General features: G+C 51.3%; 1 protein-coding gene across 1 annotated transcript; it reads left to right on the top strand.

The window, feature by feature from the left end:
* The first annotated feature begins 797 nt into the window (after positions 1-797).
* Positions 798-17959, top strand: RCN2 (reticulocalbin 2). The gene is made up of 8 exons (XM_078879351.1): positions 798-926; positions 4228-4369; positions 6640-6745; positions 8560-8786; positions 10973-11086; positions 12439-12535; positions 14315-14457; positions 14870-17959. Exons 2-8 carry the CDS (start codon positions 4229-4231, stop codon positions 15020-15022), a joined length of 981 nt encoding a protein of 326 aa, XP_078735477.1. The 5' UTR covers positions 798-926; position 4228; the 3' UTR covers positions 15023-17959.
* The last annotated feature ends 526 nt before the right edge of the window (positions 17960-18485 follow it).

Consider the following 18485-nt stretch of genomic DNA (forward strand, 5'->3'; position numbering starts at 1 on the left):
GAGTGCAGCGCCACATTAAATACGCACTACAATGACAATAGTTTAAAGCGATTTGGAGCATGTTTTATTTTTAAAATGGAAATATGGTTGGGGGGGGCAGAGCTTTGTGACGTCACATTTGAGGGGGGTCTGACTTTTTGTGACGCCGTGTGACGAAGGGGGTGGGGGTCAAAAATAGTCCAAAATCGCGTGACGTCATTTATGGACGGCCCCATATCCACAATCGAGGTCTTTGGGGTTAGATCGCCGAACTAATAAATGTGTCGTTAAACCCGCCGCCACCCGACACGGCCAATTAGTAAGTCTCATCACGTCAACAAATACCTTACAACGAGTTTCGCACGAATCGGCGTGTAAATCCACACGCACCCCTAGGTGCGTGACGTCATTTATGGACGGCCCCTAATCGATTGAATTTATGGACCTCGATTATCGATTTAAATCATGCACCTCGATTATGGATTATTGATTTAAGTTATGGATCTCGATAATGGTTTGTCGATTTAAATTAACCCGCCAATTTCACTACTGAGTGACGTCATACCGTCGGCGGCTCTACCCCGCCCCCCCCCCCCCGTGGACGACACCACTGTCTAAGTGGGGGTGTTGTTAAAGTGCTAAAGTCAGAAACTTTGCATGCTTTCACATGTCGGGTTGCAACATTACCGCACAATAATTAATATATCTGCAATAGCTTCAAATCTACTTGTTGTAGATTACATTTTATCATGTTTTAATCATTATTAGAGTGTCTTTGTTGACTGTATCACCCCCGCCGCCCTCTGCTGTAATGGTTTGTCCCAGCGGCCTGGTCGCTAAGGATCGAGAAAAGCGACGCGTTCACCTCGGACTTATCATGTTGGGACTTTAAACCGAATTAAACAGTTTTATCCACTAACATTGGCATCGTCTGCAACGTCACGCAAGTACGCTCGTTTGCTTTATAAAACAATAAAACTCCTAAAGGGTAAATTTTGTTTCAAATGCATTCTGCTCGGGTCCGTTGCTTAGCAAGCCTGACAGAGGCCGCAGTCTGGATGTTAACGTCTATAAACTTTAACAAGTGAGGGAAAGGCTTTGGGTGGTAATGTTTAGATTAATTGCTTTGGGCACGAGCGTTAAAAGCCTCGGCGGGTCGAGAGTAAGAACGGAGTGGCAGCCACAAGGAGCAGAACGTTCGTACGGCGTGGGGATGGAGTGAAACAAATCTGTTGCTGTGCATTGCGCGGAGATGGAGCGACTAATTCAATGGATGTGCATTGTGGCATAGACCGTGCATTGTGGAGATGGAGCGAAACAAATATCTTCTTGTGCATTGCGCGGAGATGGAGCGATTAATTCAATTAATGTGCATTGTGGTATAGACCGTGCATTGTGGAGATGGAGCGAAACAAATCTCTTCTTGTACTTTGCGCGGAGATGGAGCGACTAATTCAATGTGCATTGTGGTATAGATCGTGCATTGCAGAGATGGAGCGATTAATTCAATTAATGTGCATTGTGGTATAGGACGTGCATTGCAGAGATGGAGCGATCAAATCAGTTTATGTGCATTGTGGCATAGGACGTATATTCCGGAGATGGAGCGATCAAATCAGTTTATGTGCAGGTGCTGGGTGGATTAATTATCGGGAGAGGTGACGGCGGCACCTTGGAGGAGGCCTTCATCCAGCAGCGGATTGACCATGGCTGACGATGACGAATGTTTGTTGGTGTGAAACGAATGTAGTCATGGTGGGAGATATCCAACTAAATTTCAACATAAACCAATTGCTATGATTACGATACACACGTGGAAAATAGTACATGTAAGAATCTATCGTTTATGAAGCGTGTCCTTGTATATGTGCTACAGGTAAAGCCACTATGCCGCTCAATACAGCTGCAAGCGTCGCACAAAAGCGACATTGAAAATTGGGGTTTAAGGAAAGGCGTGAATCCTTTTGGGAGCGAGAAAAAAGACGGTGGGAGGGAATTCCATTGGAGCGATGCGATGAAGGTTATGAGTGAGTGAATGGGTGGATTAATTAATGAGTGAATGGATGAATGAGTGAGTGAATGGGTGGATGCATGAATGAGTGAATGGGTGGATTCATGAGTTAGTGAATGGGTTGAATGGGTGGATTAATTAATTAGTGAGTGAATGGGTGGATTAATTAATTAGTGAATGGGTGGATTAATTAATTAGTGAGTGAATGGGTGGGTGAATGAATGAGTGAGTGCGTGGATACGCGAGTGAGTGAGCGATTGAGTTTGTGAGTGGTGGGGCGGATGAGTTGAATGGGTTGTTGATGAGATCAATCAGTCGGGCCGCACTCTTTACACAGAAGAAGGCCCATTGCCTAAACCAGTGGTTCCTAACCTTCACTGCAGCCTTGCACCCCTTTGGTTCTCAATCGTAACAAATAGTATAATGTTAATAAATAGATAGGGTTCGATGAAACAAAGTAATCTTCTTGGTTCTTTCGGTAAAGTCACGTAGAATGGAAATAATAAAATAATAAAAATAAAACATAATAAAATAATTCTCACGACGTTTCGGCCACAATGCAAGCAGCCGTCCTCAGGTGGAGAACAGGTCTGTCATTCATTCAGACTGTCTTCACGACAGACCTGTTCTCCACTTGAGGATGGCTGCTTGCGTTGTGGCCGAAACGTCGTGAGAATTATTTTATTATGTTTTATTTTCATTATTTTATTATTTCCATTCTACGTGACTTTACCGAAAGAACCAAGAAGATGAATCCCTGCAGTCACGAAAGCTTTAAATCGAAAAAAGAAACAAAGTAAGTTGTAATTTACGTGCTCTTGCTTAACTTGCGTTTTCGACGATTTGCCTTCTAAAAAAAATCTGCCCATGTCTCGCCACCCCCAGAAAGGGCATCTCGCACTTCCAGGGGGTGCACGTGCACCCCCCAGGTTAAGAACCACTCGCCTAGAACCTCAACCTGTGCTCATTAAATTGTGTTGAGGTGCCGGGAAAGCAGAAGCTGGACATGAGAACACCTTATACAAGCGTGGTTCCGATACCATCGACGCGTAGTTTTTCTCTTACTCAATTGCTATTACACAGTGGTCGTCCCCAACTGAAGCGACCGCAGGTTGTGAGACATCGCACCTCTCTTCGTGATATCCTTGCGTCACAAGGATCCCGCGGATACCAAATGTCCTCATTACAGCCCTTTCTCTGCTGACGCCGCGTGTGGTGTCTTCATCACACGAACTGGATATACAGTAAAACCTTGGATTTCGAGCATAATTCGTTCCGGAAACGTGTTTGTAATCCAAAGCACTCGTATATCAAAGCACTCGTACATCAGTTGTGATCACGTGACGCTCGGCAGACAAAGCGTGTACACGTACTACTCGTATTGCAAGACCTCGCTCGTTTATCAAAGTAATATTTATTTTAAATTTTTGCTCGTCTTGCAAAACACTCGCAGACCAAGTTACTCGCAATCTTAGGTTTTACTGTACACTGCAGTGATTGTATTAAGGGAAGACTTTTTTTTTTATAATGTGAATTGCGAATTGGATATAACGCAGATTAATACGTAGGCTTCCACGACCAATATCATCCATAATACAGGTTTTTTTTGGGTTAGATCGCGTAAATATATAAATGTGTCTTTAAACCCGCCACTTCCCAACACAGCCAATGGTAAGGTTTGTCACATGAACTGAATCGTGCCACATCATGACGAGTGAAGCTGGTTGTAATTACTGGCGAAACGTTGTACTCAGATTGTGAATGTTGTGGCTTTGCTCTCCAACACACCGGTGTGCTGTACCAGTAACGAATTGGTACGTTCTGTTTACGTGACAAACCTTACTAATTGGCTGTGTTGGGTGGTGGCGGGCTTAACGACACATTTATATATTTACGCGATCTAACCAAAAGAACCCTGTATTATGGATATAACACGATCAAGTGATCGGAGCTGGGTCGCGCACGAGGTAGGAACGAGCAGTCGTACGGCTGCTGCGGCGTAGCGTCACCGCACGAGGCGGGATGCTGCTGGATGCTTCTACACGCTACCCACACGCCTTGCGTACGCGTCTCGTGTGTTATCGCGTGCTGTGCTTTACCCCCTACATTACATACTATTTATTATGACGCGATTTTTCCATAACGCGGTGTATCTTCAGCAACGCAACTCGTACTGAATTATAGTAGAACAGACTGTGTTATGAGTGCATTGTAATTGCTGCTGTTGTCGTGTACAGGATGCTGGCGGGAGCTCTCCTCGTTGCTTTGGGGTTGCTGGCAGCGTCGGCCTCCAAGCAGGAGAAGGTGCTGAGCCAAGAGCACTACGTGGAGGGGGAACACAACCCAGACTATGACAGGGAGGCGCTGTTTGGAGGAGAGGTGCGTAGTGTTGTGTGTGCGTGTGTCTTTGTGGGTAGTGGTGGTGCAGTGGTTAGCGCGCCACGCTCCAAACCCGGCCACCCAAGTTCGATTTCTTGCTCTTAACCGGTCCCGGCCCTGGGCCTAGCCTAAGTTCACTCAGCCTTAAAATGAGTACCTGGTGCGATGTGTTAACATCGCCACTGGGGAGACAAAGGCGACAGGGTGTAGTGCTGGCCACCCACCCTCATCGTATACCGTGCCGGCCTTCATAGGTGCTCGCTATGAAGGCCGGCACGATTAATGATCTACCACTTCCTGATTCACTCCAGTTACTGGCTCACTGCTCCTTTTGACTTCGTTGATTCCTCCACCCGTGTTGAGCACTCGGTCCACCAGACTGACTTTCACCTCATCCTGCACTCTGTTCAACCACCATCACTGCAGGTCACAACGACAACTGATTCACTCACTCACCCACCCATCCATTCACTCATTCATGCACTCATTCACCGACCTACTCACCCACCCATTCACACACTCACCCAGTCACTTAACCACCCACTCGCCCACTAATTCACCCACTCACTCACCCACCCACTCATTCACCCACCCATTAACACACTCACTTACCCACTCATTGACTCACCCATTCACACATTAATCCAGTCACTCATCCACTCATTCACCCACCCATTCACGCACTCACCCAGTCACTTACCCACCCACTTGCCCACTAATTCAACCACACATTCACCCACTCATTCACCCACTCATTGACACACCCATTCGTACACTCACTCAGTCACTCACCCACCCACTCACCCACTCATTCACCCACTCATTGACACATCCATTCGCCCACTCACCCAGTCACTCACCCACCCACTCACCACACTGCTGCAGGTCACCTCCTTTCTCTTGCTGCTTCTTCCCCCGCTTTGCTTCGCTTTGGAATGTCCTCGCATTGTCTCTTCATCCCAGTCCCCTTATAATTTTCCGTTATTCAAGAAACATGTCGACTCATAATCTTTTGGGTTAGATCGCATAAATATTAATGTGTCATTAAACCTCCCACCACCCGACACAGCAAATTGGTAAGGTTTGTCACGTAAACAAAACGTGCCAATTCGTTACTGGTACAGCACGCCGGTGTGTTGGAGAGTAAACCCACAACATTTACCATTCAAGTACCTCACTAATTGGCTGTGTCAGGTGGTGGCGGGTTTAACGACGCATTTCTATTTACGCGCTCTAACCCCAAAAACCTCTATTATGGATAATATTGGTCGTGAAAGCCTACGTGTTAAATCTTGATTTGAAGCTTTCGTGACTGCAGGAATCCATACGAACATGTCGACTCTAATCTCTTACAACTCTCGACGGTGCTGTTTGTTGCTGACCCATCTTCGGTCCTTTTGGGCCTGTGTTAAACAGACACTTAACTCAAGGCATCTGTCTCCTTGGTGAGCTTATTTTGTTATAAGTGGGGTTAAAGTCTCGGGGGCCAGAGTACAGAACAATATTGCACAATTACCGACAGTCGCATGAGTCCGTTTCAAGATAAGATTTGTCATCCCTCCGAGTCAATGAGAGAGTCTACATGGTAAAGTAGCGTTAGGAGAGAATTCAGAGGTGGTCAGAACCGATGTCAATTGTCACAGTCAAGGAAGAGTCCACCTATAATATATAATGATAAAAAACAATTAGCAATAACATTAACAATGAATATAATGAACATTAACAACAATTATATCTACCTCAGCCACCGACTGGCTGAAGCCCACGGAGCAAGTTACGTCATGCCAACCATGTTGTGCGGTTGACTTCATCGCGGCCATCTTATGTGGGGTGCTGTTATGTCGGCCATGTTGACTGGGGGCCGTCTTCCTGGCAGCTGATTGGTTGGTGCAGTGTGGGTGACGATGCAATGCCTAGCAACCGCTGGCACGCCCGCAGCGTTGCCATCTCGCTCGGATACCCGAGTTTCTGTTCAATCTTGCCCCATTCTTCTCTTACGACGATTCAAGTCTTGCCTGCCGGACTTGTGTCAAATCTTAGGAGCATTTGTTAGCTTGTTGTCCCCCCCCCCGCACCTCCGATTAGCACGGCTGGCTACGTACGGGTGCGAAAGGAGTTGAGCGTACGTACGTACATTTAATGTATTCAGGCCCCCGGATGTCGGCAGTGCCAGTGCTCTGGTGCGTCCGTAATGAACGCTCCCCTGGGTCGCGACGACGCCGTCACCTCGTTTTTCTCGTCATCTTCAACGACCCCCCCCCCCCTGCAAGGAGTCGCTGGAGGAGTTTTCGAAGCTGAACCCCGAGGAGGCGGCGAGGAGGCTGCAGGCGCTCGTGTCCAAGATCGACGCCGACGGCGACGGGTTCCTTTCCAAAGGTCGGCGACGCTTCTCGCTTCGTATCCTTCCGCTCGTGTGCAAGCACCTCCGTTTCTGTCCCTCGTTGCCGGAGACAGTAAGACCGTGATCGGCGTTTAGTCCTCGGCACAATACTTCACCTATAGCCCCTTTGTCATTCCACTGCTGGATGAAGGCCTCCCCACACTAAACAGTTTAATTTTTTTATTTTAACAGGTAAGGCCCCAATGAGCTGTGTAGCTCTTTTTTCAGAAGCGACCTGGCTGCCACAAATGACATCTCAACGAAGTGGCTTATCATCGCGTCGAAACTTATGGCATGATTCTAAATGTGGAGGGAAAAACCTGGAGGACCCGGAGAAAAATCCACGGGGAGAACACACAAACTCCAAATATACAGCAGGCGTCAGGGTCGGGGTTAAACGCACGACCTCTTGTATACCAGGTGAAGTAGTTAATATCTCCTAGCCACTGATGATGATGATGCGAGAGAGACACGAAAACTCCAACAGGCGTCAGCGTCGGGGTTAAACCAACGACCTCTTGAATACCAGGCGAGATCGCTAACATCTCCTAGCCACTGCGGCGTCACAGTTAGCTCTGTCGTATGTGCTTCTGCGGGGTCGTTCACTTCTCACGCAGCCATGTGGCTCGTGAATCACGCACACGATCATGTGACATGAAAAAGCGCCATTGCCTACAAACGTCACATTTGTTTTCTTTAAAGGCCTCAGCGTTATTGGTGAACGTGTTTCCGAGTATTTCCCTTTTAATCTTTGCATCGTAGAATATCGAGAGAGGAGTGTGTGGTGGGGGTGGTTAAAATGGCCCAGCAGGTAGCAAAGCTTCGCTGTTCAAATCCAGCAGGCTGACCTGGTTCGCACTGCGGTGTGCACGAACCATAAAATACTTTGCGCCGTCTGCCTGCTTTGCAGTGGACGTCAAAAAATCCCGTGACGTTTTTAGAAAATGGGCTTGCCATTGTGTGCAAGCGTCGCGCTCCAAAATTCGGGGAACTCTTGCAGACGGGCGTCTGTGAAACACAGCGGCACCGTCCCACGCGAGAGCTGTGCCCCGCAAGAAATCGATGGCGCCAGCACCGCATGTACTCGTGATTGAGTGAGTTGCTGAGCGAGTGGGTGAGTGGGGCGATTGGGGCGACTGAGTGAGTGAGCGAAGGAACGAGCCGGTGAGAGGGTGAGAGTGGTTGGGTTGCTGCAGGGACTCGGCAGCCTGCAACTCCGGATCCGCGTGCGGCTCATGACGGACTGCCGCGTGACGTCATTTATTAAGGGCCCACCGACTCGTATTCATCGCGTGCATTGCGGCTCTTGAAATATTTAGTTTCTTACCGAAATGAAAACAAATGGCTCGTCCTGTTATTTTGGTTGCCAACCCCTGGGTTAGTGTGTCGATGAATGAATGATTATGGTGAGTGAGTGGATGGGTGGATGAGTGAATGAGTGAGTGGGTGGGTGAGCGAATGAATAAGTGAGAGGCTAAGTGGTTGGGTTAGTGGGTGGATGAATGAGCAATGATGGTAAGTGAGTGAGTGGATGATCCAGGCAGGTTGTGAGTGGATGAGTGAGTCGGTGAGCACTTGGGCGAGTGGGTGGATGAACGAGTGATGGTGGTGAGCGAGTGAGTGGACGAGTGGTCGAGTGAGTGGATGAGTGAACGAGTGAGTGAATCGTCCAGGTTGGGTTGCGCCTTCCTTCACGACTTATCGCCGCGCACTGTCACAACGTCAGCGGCCCGCTGACGGCGGGAGAGCGCCGGCGTCGAGCGTTGCCACTTTGGCACTCAAAGCCCCCCACCCCCCCACCCCCAACCAGACGAGCTGAGCCGGTGGACGATGCAGTCATTCCGGCGCTACGCCACCGAGGAGACGCGCAAGCGCTTCCCGGAGGTGGACCGCGACGGCGACGGTGCCGTCTCGTGGGACGAGTACCGCCAGCACGAGTACGAGAACCTGCCGGGGGGGGCCGACGAGGCGGCGGCAGCAGGAGGAGGGGGAGATGGCGGCGCCTACGACGACGAGGAGCGGAGCTCACTGCAGTCGGTACGCAGAGAGCGCGCGGCCCGCCGTGGGACTCGGCTGAACTTCCCCGTCGCGTCCCGTCACCGACTCACTCACCGACTCGCTCACCGACTCGCTCACCGACTCGCTCACCGAATCGCTCACCGACTCGTTCACCGACTCGCTCACCGAATCGCTCGTCAAATCACTCGTCTAATCACTCGTCTAATCGTTCACCGAATCAGTCACTGAATCGCTCGTCTAATTGCTCACCGAATTGCTCGTCAAATCCCTCACCGAATCGCTTGTCGAATGGCTAACTGAATCGGTCATAGAATCACTGATCGAATGGCTAACTGAATCGCTCATCAAATCGCTTCTCACCGATTCGTTCAACGACTCGCTCATCACCGACTCGCTCGATGCTTCACTCACCCACTCACTCGCTGACTCGCCGAACCGCCCGCCGATTCACTCGCCACCGACTCACCGTTTTACTCGACCATTTCTCAGTAGCTCCCTCCGCATCTGTCACCCTCGCCATTTCTCTCTCTCTCTCACTGCCTCCCTCGGCCGCCTCCGTCACTGCATCAGTCGCCACTTCCCTCGCCGTCTCTCGTGCCTCCTCCCACCGTCATCGTCTTCCTCAGCTGCCATCTCCCTCACCCCTTCAGAATCAGGAGAGTGCATTTATACCGCAGGAGGAGGAGGAGGACCCCCGGAGGCACGCGGGTCAGAACGTTACACCGAGAAACAATGCAAAAACACGATAGGAGTGCAAAGTATAGGAAGGGTAAACTAATCACTTTAAAAAGTATAAAAATATACCTTAGCTATTTTTATCTGACCTAGTAAAGCCCACTGAGGTTATTAACTTGTTTTTCAGAAGCGACCTGGCCACAAATGATAGCTCAACAAAGTGGCTTATCATGTGGACATTTATAGCAGCGAAATAATCTCAGTGCATTTTTATTGTAAATGTGCAAGGAGGACCCGGAGTAAAAATCCACACGACCGCGGGGAGAGAGAGAGAGAGACACACAAACTCCAATATACAGCAGCAGGCATCAGGGTCGGGATCGAACCCACAACCTCATTGCCTTACTGACGTCATCATTCATCATCGTCTGCGTCACCGCCTTCCTCACCGCTCCGCTCACCTCACCCCTCACCCGTGGGTCTCGCACGCTTTGTCTTCGTTGGCACAGGAGCTCGTTTCGCGAGGGACAAGAGGAACTTCTCTCACCGTTTGCCGTCGGTGATCTCGGCCGCTTCCTCAATTCCTCGGGCGGTGACGTGGCGCAGCGGTTAGCTCGCTAAGCCGCTTGCCGCAGAAACGTTGCGGTTCTAAATCCGGCAGGCCGCCCCGGTTATTAACCCTTTCCCGCTTGCGATGTCGCCTGCAAGTTGCAGGGGGGGTCGGTTTCCTGTTCACCGCTGAATCTAAAAATTGTATTTATAGAGGCGTAGTATCTTCTTGGTTCTTTCGGTAAAGTCAAGTAAAATGGAAATAATAAAATAATAAAAATAAAACATAATAAAATAATTCTCACGACGTTTCGGCCACAACGCAAGCAGCCGTCGAAATTTAGAGGCGTAGTAGCGCCGTCGTTTTTAAAGACATTGTACTGCGAACTCACCGCAGAGAACCGTAGCGGACGCGACCGCCGCACCCTACGATGGCTGGCGCAACAACTGTGCCACACGCCCCTCTTGCGTGCCCTTTACTTCCGATTCCGTTCCGATGACGTAACACGCGCACGTACACGTACGTCATCGTCACGGGAACGGGTTATCCATAACAACTACGCGCCGACCGCTTCACAGCAGACGTTACAGATCATCGCCCGGTGTACTTCGCAAACCAGTTGGCCGTTGTGTTTCTGGTGTCACGGCCGAAATTTTCACAAATTGGAAAAATGACACTGCAATTACACACACACACACAGTGGCAATCATAGCCCCCGCCTACTGGTCGAATAATGCCGATGTGCAGGCCACGTGCCGCTGAATCACCTTGTGCCACACAGGGAACAGCTGCCACCGGGGCTGCCCTCTTTCAAATGCGTTGAGATGAGGCGCAAGTCACTCATCGCATGCAGTGCGCTTTTTGAGACGCCACGTCATAAATGAGGGTGGCTCTTATCAACAACAACAACTAACTGTCGTCGTTGTCGTCGTTATTACGATCGGCGGTGCTGTCCGATGATCGCGTCGTTCGCCCGCAGCTCTACGCCAGGGAGAAGAAGAAGTTTGGGAAGGCCGACTCGGACGGCGTCCAGGGTCTCAATATCACCGAGTTCCTCGCCTTCGAGCACCCCGAGGAGTTTGACTACATGCAGGTGACCGTGCCGGGCTCTTGGTGGTCGCTTACTAAAACTCAACAACGGTGTGCCTTACCAGGTAAGGCCCCACTGAGCTGTGTAGTTCGTTTTTTCAGAAGCGACCTGGACATCACAAATGGTAGCAGCTCAACCAAGTGGCCCATCATCATCATCATAGCAGCAGCCAATCAACTCGAAACGCGTGATGTTGATTCTAAATGTGGAGGGGACATTCTTTATTCTTTGCTACTGCCGTGATGGCACGCTGCTACGTTACGCCGCTACGTTACGCCGCTACGTTACGCCGCTGTGATAGAGCCGCGCGTGGGTGCGTTAAAAGAGCGTGCGGCTCAGGAGAGACGCCCGCCGCTGGCACAGACCTACGCGGTGGCGGCAGTGTGGCCCTGCCGTCCTTTTGGTTTGTAAAAAAAAGCACCGAACAAATTCCCCACTAGGTGGTGCGTGCAGCCGCTCCTGAGCGTTGAGTTCTGTTCGATTTGTTGCGCTGGTGATGGTCGCGTGCATCCAAGTTGCCCGGCTGTTTTACGCGGGAGTTGGCGCGATGCTGCGTGAGCAGCAGCAGCAACAACAAAAACATAAACATGGGATTCGTGACAAGGTCGCGTTCATTACGCACAAAGTGCTTGCAAATGAACCACAATACCTCGCTGATCTCGTCAAGGAGCATAAACCATCATCACGTGAACTCCGCTCATCCTCGTAGCAGCGGCTTCTGGCTGGCCATCGAACAAAGACGGTCACTGCATGGCGCGGCACTTTCAGATGCCCTTCTGCGGCCGTCTGGAATGCTCTTCCTCCCGATATTAGGAAGCCACTGGAAATATGCACTTTTAAATCTAGATTAAAAACTCATTTTATTAGAACTGCTTTTCGTGTTTAGTTTGTTGTCCTTCCCCCGCACCTCCGATTAGCACGGTTGGTGACGTACGGTGTGAAAGAAGTTCTCAACATTAAGTATCTACAACATTGCAGAGAACGAATACACGGCCATTGAGGAATATCACACAGCTAACGAATTAGGTATTTAACGGTCATAAACGAAACGCTCAAATCTACAAACCACTGCAAACAAAGTGGGAGAGCAAGAGGCACTAGATTATCGTTAGGCGCATGTGCAGGTAAGCTCCTACAACAAGTGTCAAGGTAAGGCCCCGCTGAGCTGTGTAGCTGTTTTTCACAAGCGACCTGGCTATCACAAACGATAGCTCAACCAAGTGGCTTACCATCATCACGTGGGAATTTCTAGAGATGTTGGTGGGTGACGTGGGTGAGAGACGTTGGTGGGTGATGTGGGTGGGAGACACGAGTGAGCGGCGATGTTGACGGCCCCTGTCGCTGCGTGTGAGCAGGACTCGGTGCTGGAGGAGGCTCTGCTGGAGCACGACAAGGATGGCGACGGCTTCGTGGACCTTGCCGAATTCCTCGGAGACTACCACCGGGACCCGAGTACGCCACACGCACGCACAAAGACAAAGATCCCCTGTATAGCCTTAACGGACTGTTGGGCAAGGGCTGTTAGCACAGCACCTACGAAAGACCGGCACGACACACGAGGGGGTGGGTGGCCAGCACCACGCCCGGCCGCCTTTGTCTCCCTAGTGGCGATGTTTAAACACCGCACCCAGGTACTCATTTGAGGCCGAGTCCACCTAGGGGAGGCCCAGGGCCGTTCAGATAATCGTCACCGGTGTTGGCCGTGAGCGGGAATTCTAACTCGGGTCGCCGGGTTTCGTAGCGCAGCGTCGCGCTAACCGCTGGGCCACCACTGCGCACGCACACAGGCAGGTGCCGAGCGGCAGGTGTTGTCATGTTCACGCGATGCCATCATGGCCCCAACCGTTGATACCACGACCTCCACCACCACCACCACCACCACCGCCGTCCCTCGCTACCAAAGAGTTTTACCTTCCACCAGATCCCGCAGCTGCTGCTGCAAAGTCAACACACGACCCCCGACGGTCTCATCCACAGTGAGACCCACAGACTCACTGTGAGACCCACAGACTCACTGTGAGACCCACAGACTCACAGTGAGACCCACAGACTCACAGTGAGACCCACAGACTCACAGTAAGACCCACAGACTCACAGTGAGACCCACAGACTCACTGTGAGACCCACAGACTCACAGTGAGATCCACAGACTCACAGTGAGACCCACAGACTCACAGTGAGACCCACAGACTCACAGAGAGACCCATAGACTCACAGTGAGACCCACAGACTCACAGAGAGACCCACAGACTCACTGTGAGACCCACAGACTCACATCGAGACCCACAGACTCACAGAGAGACCCACAGACTCACTGTGAGACCCACAGACTCACAGTGAGACCCACAGACTCACAGTGAGACCCACAGACTCACAGTGAGACCCACAGACTCACAGACTCAGAATGAGACCCACAGACTCACAGTTTATGGTCCCCGGACCTGCAGTGGTCTGCGTGGGCTGTGATGCCAACGCAGCTTGACCCGGACAATAATGACGACGTTCTCATACCTTTTGTTATGAGCATTACTCTGGATACTTAATTGCAAAATTAGGTTAGCCAAAACTACCCTTATTAAACTACCCTAAAATCTAAATGCCCCCACACCTAAAAAAAACCCTAGAGCTGCGTTTAAAGAAAAATGTGTTTTTATGTTCCGTTTGTATGAATCATTTAGTATTTCTGGTATTTAGAGAGAGAAGTGATTGATTGCGTTGTGTCACCAGGGTTGAGCGTGGGGCTAGGTGCTCCGTGGGGCGTAAACGAGTTTGAGAAACGCTGCCCTGACAGTATCACACCATTTGGCCCTTGGTCTTCTCTTCCCTCTTGGCCGCGGGGTTCGTTGAGACCCCTCCACTGCCTGTCCCCGCGCCTCCGAAAAGGACGGTTGGCTACGTACGGTGCGAAAGAAGTTCACCGTACGTACGTCCCGGCAATCGGCCATCGTTTGCCCCAGCGAGCGCGTCCGCAACAGGTGGAGAGAAGATGCAAACCACTCGCAGAAAAGTGCAGGCGTGGGGAATCGAACCGATGAGCTCGCTGCGAGGCACGAGTGTCACCGCCGCCGCCACCCTGCCGCCGTTTTAACCGCAATCGTCCGGCACCCGGATTGGAACCCAGACTCTCGGCTGCGGCTGTGACTTAAACTCTGCACCTCCCATGCCGCTTTTCCCCCCTCACCCCCCCTCTCCCCACCTCCTCTCTTTCTGGGCCGCCGACCGCGCTCGCAGCGGCAGAGAGCGACCCCGAGTGGGTGATCACCGAGACGGACAAATTCACCAGCGAGTTCGACATCGACCACGACGGGAGGCTCAACCCGAGCGAGCTGCTCTCCTGGCTCATGCCCAACAACCTGGAGGTGGCCGAGGACGAGGTGAGAGTGGGAGGGGGGGCCGTGCCCGCGATGACAGCTTCCTCTCAGAGGGCCGCGCGCACGCTCGCTCAGCGACACGCACGCTCGCTCAGCGACACGCACGCTCGCTCAGCGACACGCACACCCTCAGCGACGCAACGCGCATTCTCAGTGACACGCTCGCTCAGCGACACGCACGCTCGCTCAGCGACACGCACGCTCGCTCAGCGACACGCACACCCTCAGCGACGCAACGCGCATTCTCAGTGACACGCTCGCTCAGCGACACGCGCATTCTCAGTGACACGCTCGCTCAGCGACACGCACACGCTCGGTGACAGATCGGAAGGGTTTTCGCCGTAACTCGGCAACGCGTTTTGGCGACGGGAGGGGGGCGCTGAGAGGTCGGCGGGGCGTGGCGTCTCGCCCCCAGACGGAGCACCTCCTGGAGCACATGGACACGGACGGCGACGGGCAGCTGTCGCACGACGAGGTGGTGCAGAACAAGGAGCTCTTCCTCACCAGCGAGGTCACGGACTACGGGCGGCAGCTCGGGGAGCAGTACGCTCACCACGAGGAGCTGTGACCGTGCGCGCATCGTCGCCACCGCCCGCCCGCCCGCCGTCACACCGCCCCTCCGCCCGCCCGTCCGCCCGTCCGAGACTCCGGTCCCATGTGTCAACCGTCCGCAGGTTGAACAGAGAGAAGCATTTGATTTTGTTTAACCGACTCTAGGTAAGGCACACGGATGCCGTCTACTCGCTTTCAGGAGGGGTTCCTGCATTTAGATATTTGGCCAACACCAATGGTAATGTCGTGTGTATTTTTAGCTGAGGGAGGCGAAATCGGTGAACCCGGCTAGCAACCCGTGTAGAAGAGGGGGAGAGCGTACAAACCCCTAAGACAAAAGATGTCCCCGTTATAGCCTTCACAGACTGTCGGGGCAAGTGCTGTTAGCGAGCACCTATGAAGGCCAACACAGCACATGATAGGGTGTTTGGCCAACACCACGCCCGGCCGCCTTTGTATCCCCAGTAGCAATGTTTACACACCGCGCCAGGTACTCATTTAAGACCGAACCCCCCAAGGAGAAGTTGAGGATCAGTTCAGATATTTGTAAATGTGATTGATTGTGAGCGGGAATCAGACTCGGGTCGCTGGGTTCGTTGCGCAGTGCGCTAACCACTACACTACTGCTCCACACACTCAGCGCTCACACTGTAGTACAGGGGTAGAACATACAAACTCCACTCACTCACTCTGTAGAACTGGGAGAGATCATACAAACTCCACTCACTCTGACTGTAGAACTGGGAGAGATCATACAAACTCCACTCACTCACTCCACACTATAGAACAGGGGGAGATCATACAAACTCCACTCCACACTCTGTAGAACAGGGGGAGATCATACAAACTCCACTCCACACTCACTCTGTAGAACAGGGGGAGATCAAACATACTCCACTCACTCTCACTCTGTAGAACAGGGGGAGATCATACAAACTCCACTCAATCACTCTGTAGGACAGGGGGAGATCATACAAACTCCACTCACTCACTCCACACTCTGTAGAACAGGGGGAGAAAATACAAACTCCACTCACTCTGTAGGACAGGGGGAGATCATACAAACTCCACTCACTCTGTAGAACAGGGGGAGAACATACAAACTCCACTCACTCTGTAGGACAGGGGGAGATCATACAAACTCCACTCACTCTGTAGAACAGGGGGAGAACATACAAACTCCACTCAATCACTTTGTAGGACAGGGGGAGATCATACAAACTCCACTCACTCTGTAGAATAGGGGGAGACCATACAAACTCCACTCACTCTGTAGAACAGGGGGATATCATACAAACTACACTCACTCTGCAGAACAGGGGGAGATCATACAAACTCAACTCACTCTGTATAACAGGGGGATATCATACAAAATACACTCACTCTGTAGAACAGGGGGATATCATACAAACTACACTCACTCTGTAGAACAGGGGGAGATCATACACACTCCACTCTCAATCACTCTGTAGAACAGGGGGGGAACACATAAACAACAAGCGGAAAGGCTCCCGAGTCAGGAATCGAGCCCAGACCCTGCGTGCTGTGAGGCGCGAGTGTCACCCCAGCGTCACCCTGCCACCCCTAGACGTTACGTCACAAAGAAGCGTGAGAGTGGTCGGGTTGGGTGTACATCTGTAGATTCTGAAAGTGGTGAACATCACGTGAGAGGGAGCCGCTGCTCACATGAGCATCGAGGCATTGGGTGCTCATTTGCCCGCTCACAGCCCCGAACCGTTGGGGTGGAACTTCCACATTCCTCTCGCGGCAGGGGGACGAGTACTCTCCCGTCAGCCAAGCACTTGTTCAAATTCCGCGCAAAAGTGGTGCTCATTTAGACCCCCGACGGGTTGTGGGGGGGGGTGGTGCGCTGATGGGCCAAGTCAAAAGCTGAGACAGTCGGTGGTGCGTACCCACGTGCAGCAAGTCCTCTGCCCGCACGACAAGTATCAACAACCCTGGCGACGTATTGCTGGGCCGTGGGGGCAGCCCGCTGTGTGTAACCAATTCCATGCAGGACACCAGAGCTCTGTGTTAATTTTGTTGTTGTTGGTTGGAACGGTCCATTTCTGTCTGGGAGGGGTGTTTCTTGACACAGACCACTGCCATGCCCCACCCCTGCCCCACCGCCGAGCGTGCCGTTGCGTGTTGTCCTTGGGGGCACTCGGAGAGAGAAGGAGAGAGAGAGACCCCCTTCCGTCGTTTCCGAGCGAGCGTACTCGGAGCGCGCGCGCGATTCTCTCGGCCCTTCCGAGACCACCGACTCCCGACAATGAAAGGGTCGAACGTCGCTGCCCGCCCTCCCCCGGTTGAGCTCGGGGCCCAGGACGAGGCTGAGCGCGGTAGTAACCTCGCGCCGTGGCCGTGGGTCTCACTGGCACGCGCGATAGGCCGCGACGGGAGTCGAACCCTCCCTTGCCGTGTTGTGCGCGTGGGAGCGAGCGGCGCTGCGGGTACAATACAAGCAGGCCGCGACGGAATCGCCGACCTGCTGATGTTGTCCAATCGAATTCAGCGGATGCTGATGACGAAGTGGGTGCAGTCTCGCCTCACAGGAGCGCCAGAGGAAAACCATCCGACTTTCCAGGATTTTGTGGGTGGGTGTTGACATGTTGAGAGCACAGTGAGTGTGGTGTTAGGGTGATGAACGCCATAATATTCAAGGGCAACTTCATAGCAACTGTCGCTGGCAGTTGTCACTATGACAAAGAGGTTCGATCTATAAACGTGGATTACACGGAATCAGAATATTTATCCTGGAGGAATCCGATGAGCTATGCAGCTCTTTTTCACAGCAGCTTGTGCGTAGGAGGCCATTTTGCTCCTCCTACCCTCAAACGCTGCCTGCCTGTGGTGTGGCGCTTTTAGGCAGAGCTCCCCTCGAGAGAGTGTCAACGGAGGATCAATAAATAATCCTCGTTTAAAAATAACAATAGAAATAAAAAATAAACTAGAAATAAAAAATAAACTAAATAAATGTTTTTTATTGAATAAATAGCAACAGGTGCCTCCACATGGCTCACACAAGAAACAAGTTATAATTAATCTCAAATAGTTTGAGATTCTTAAACTTAGATTAACAAAATAAGCAAGCAATAATCAAGATAATAAAGTAAAAAAACTAAACTATTATAACATGCTTTAATTAAGGAGATGCGTTACGACGACCCCATCGTAAGTCAAAAATATCGTGAGTCGAAGATGGCCTAGCTTACCCAGGAGTCTTAAAGAATGGTGATAAATGTAGCAAAACAGAGCAATTTACAGTACCGTACTGTATAAACTATATACTGTATGTATGTATTAATAACCATACTGTATTGCACAGTAAAATGTAAAGTAAAAAAGGTAAATTCTTAGCCTACCTATATGAACTGCAATTTAATAGAAAGTTTTTTCAGGAAACAATCCTATCTGCATCACACAAGGCGGGAGATGCGTACATCCCGGCAGCGTCCCAACGTACAGCATCGTACCTC

This window comes from Lampetra fluviatilis, chromosome 53 (assembly GCF_964198595.1).
Source record: "Lampetra fluviatilis chromosome 53, kcLamFluv1.1, whole genome shotgun sequence".
Lineage (NCBI taxonomy): Eukaryota > Metazoa > Chordata > Hyperoartia > Petromyzontiformes > Petromyzontidae > Lampetra > Lampetra fluviatilis.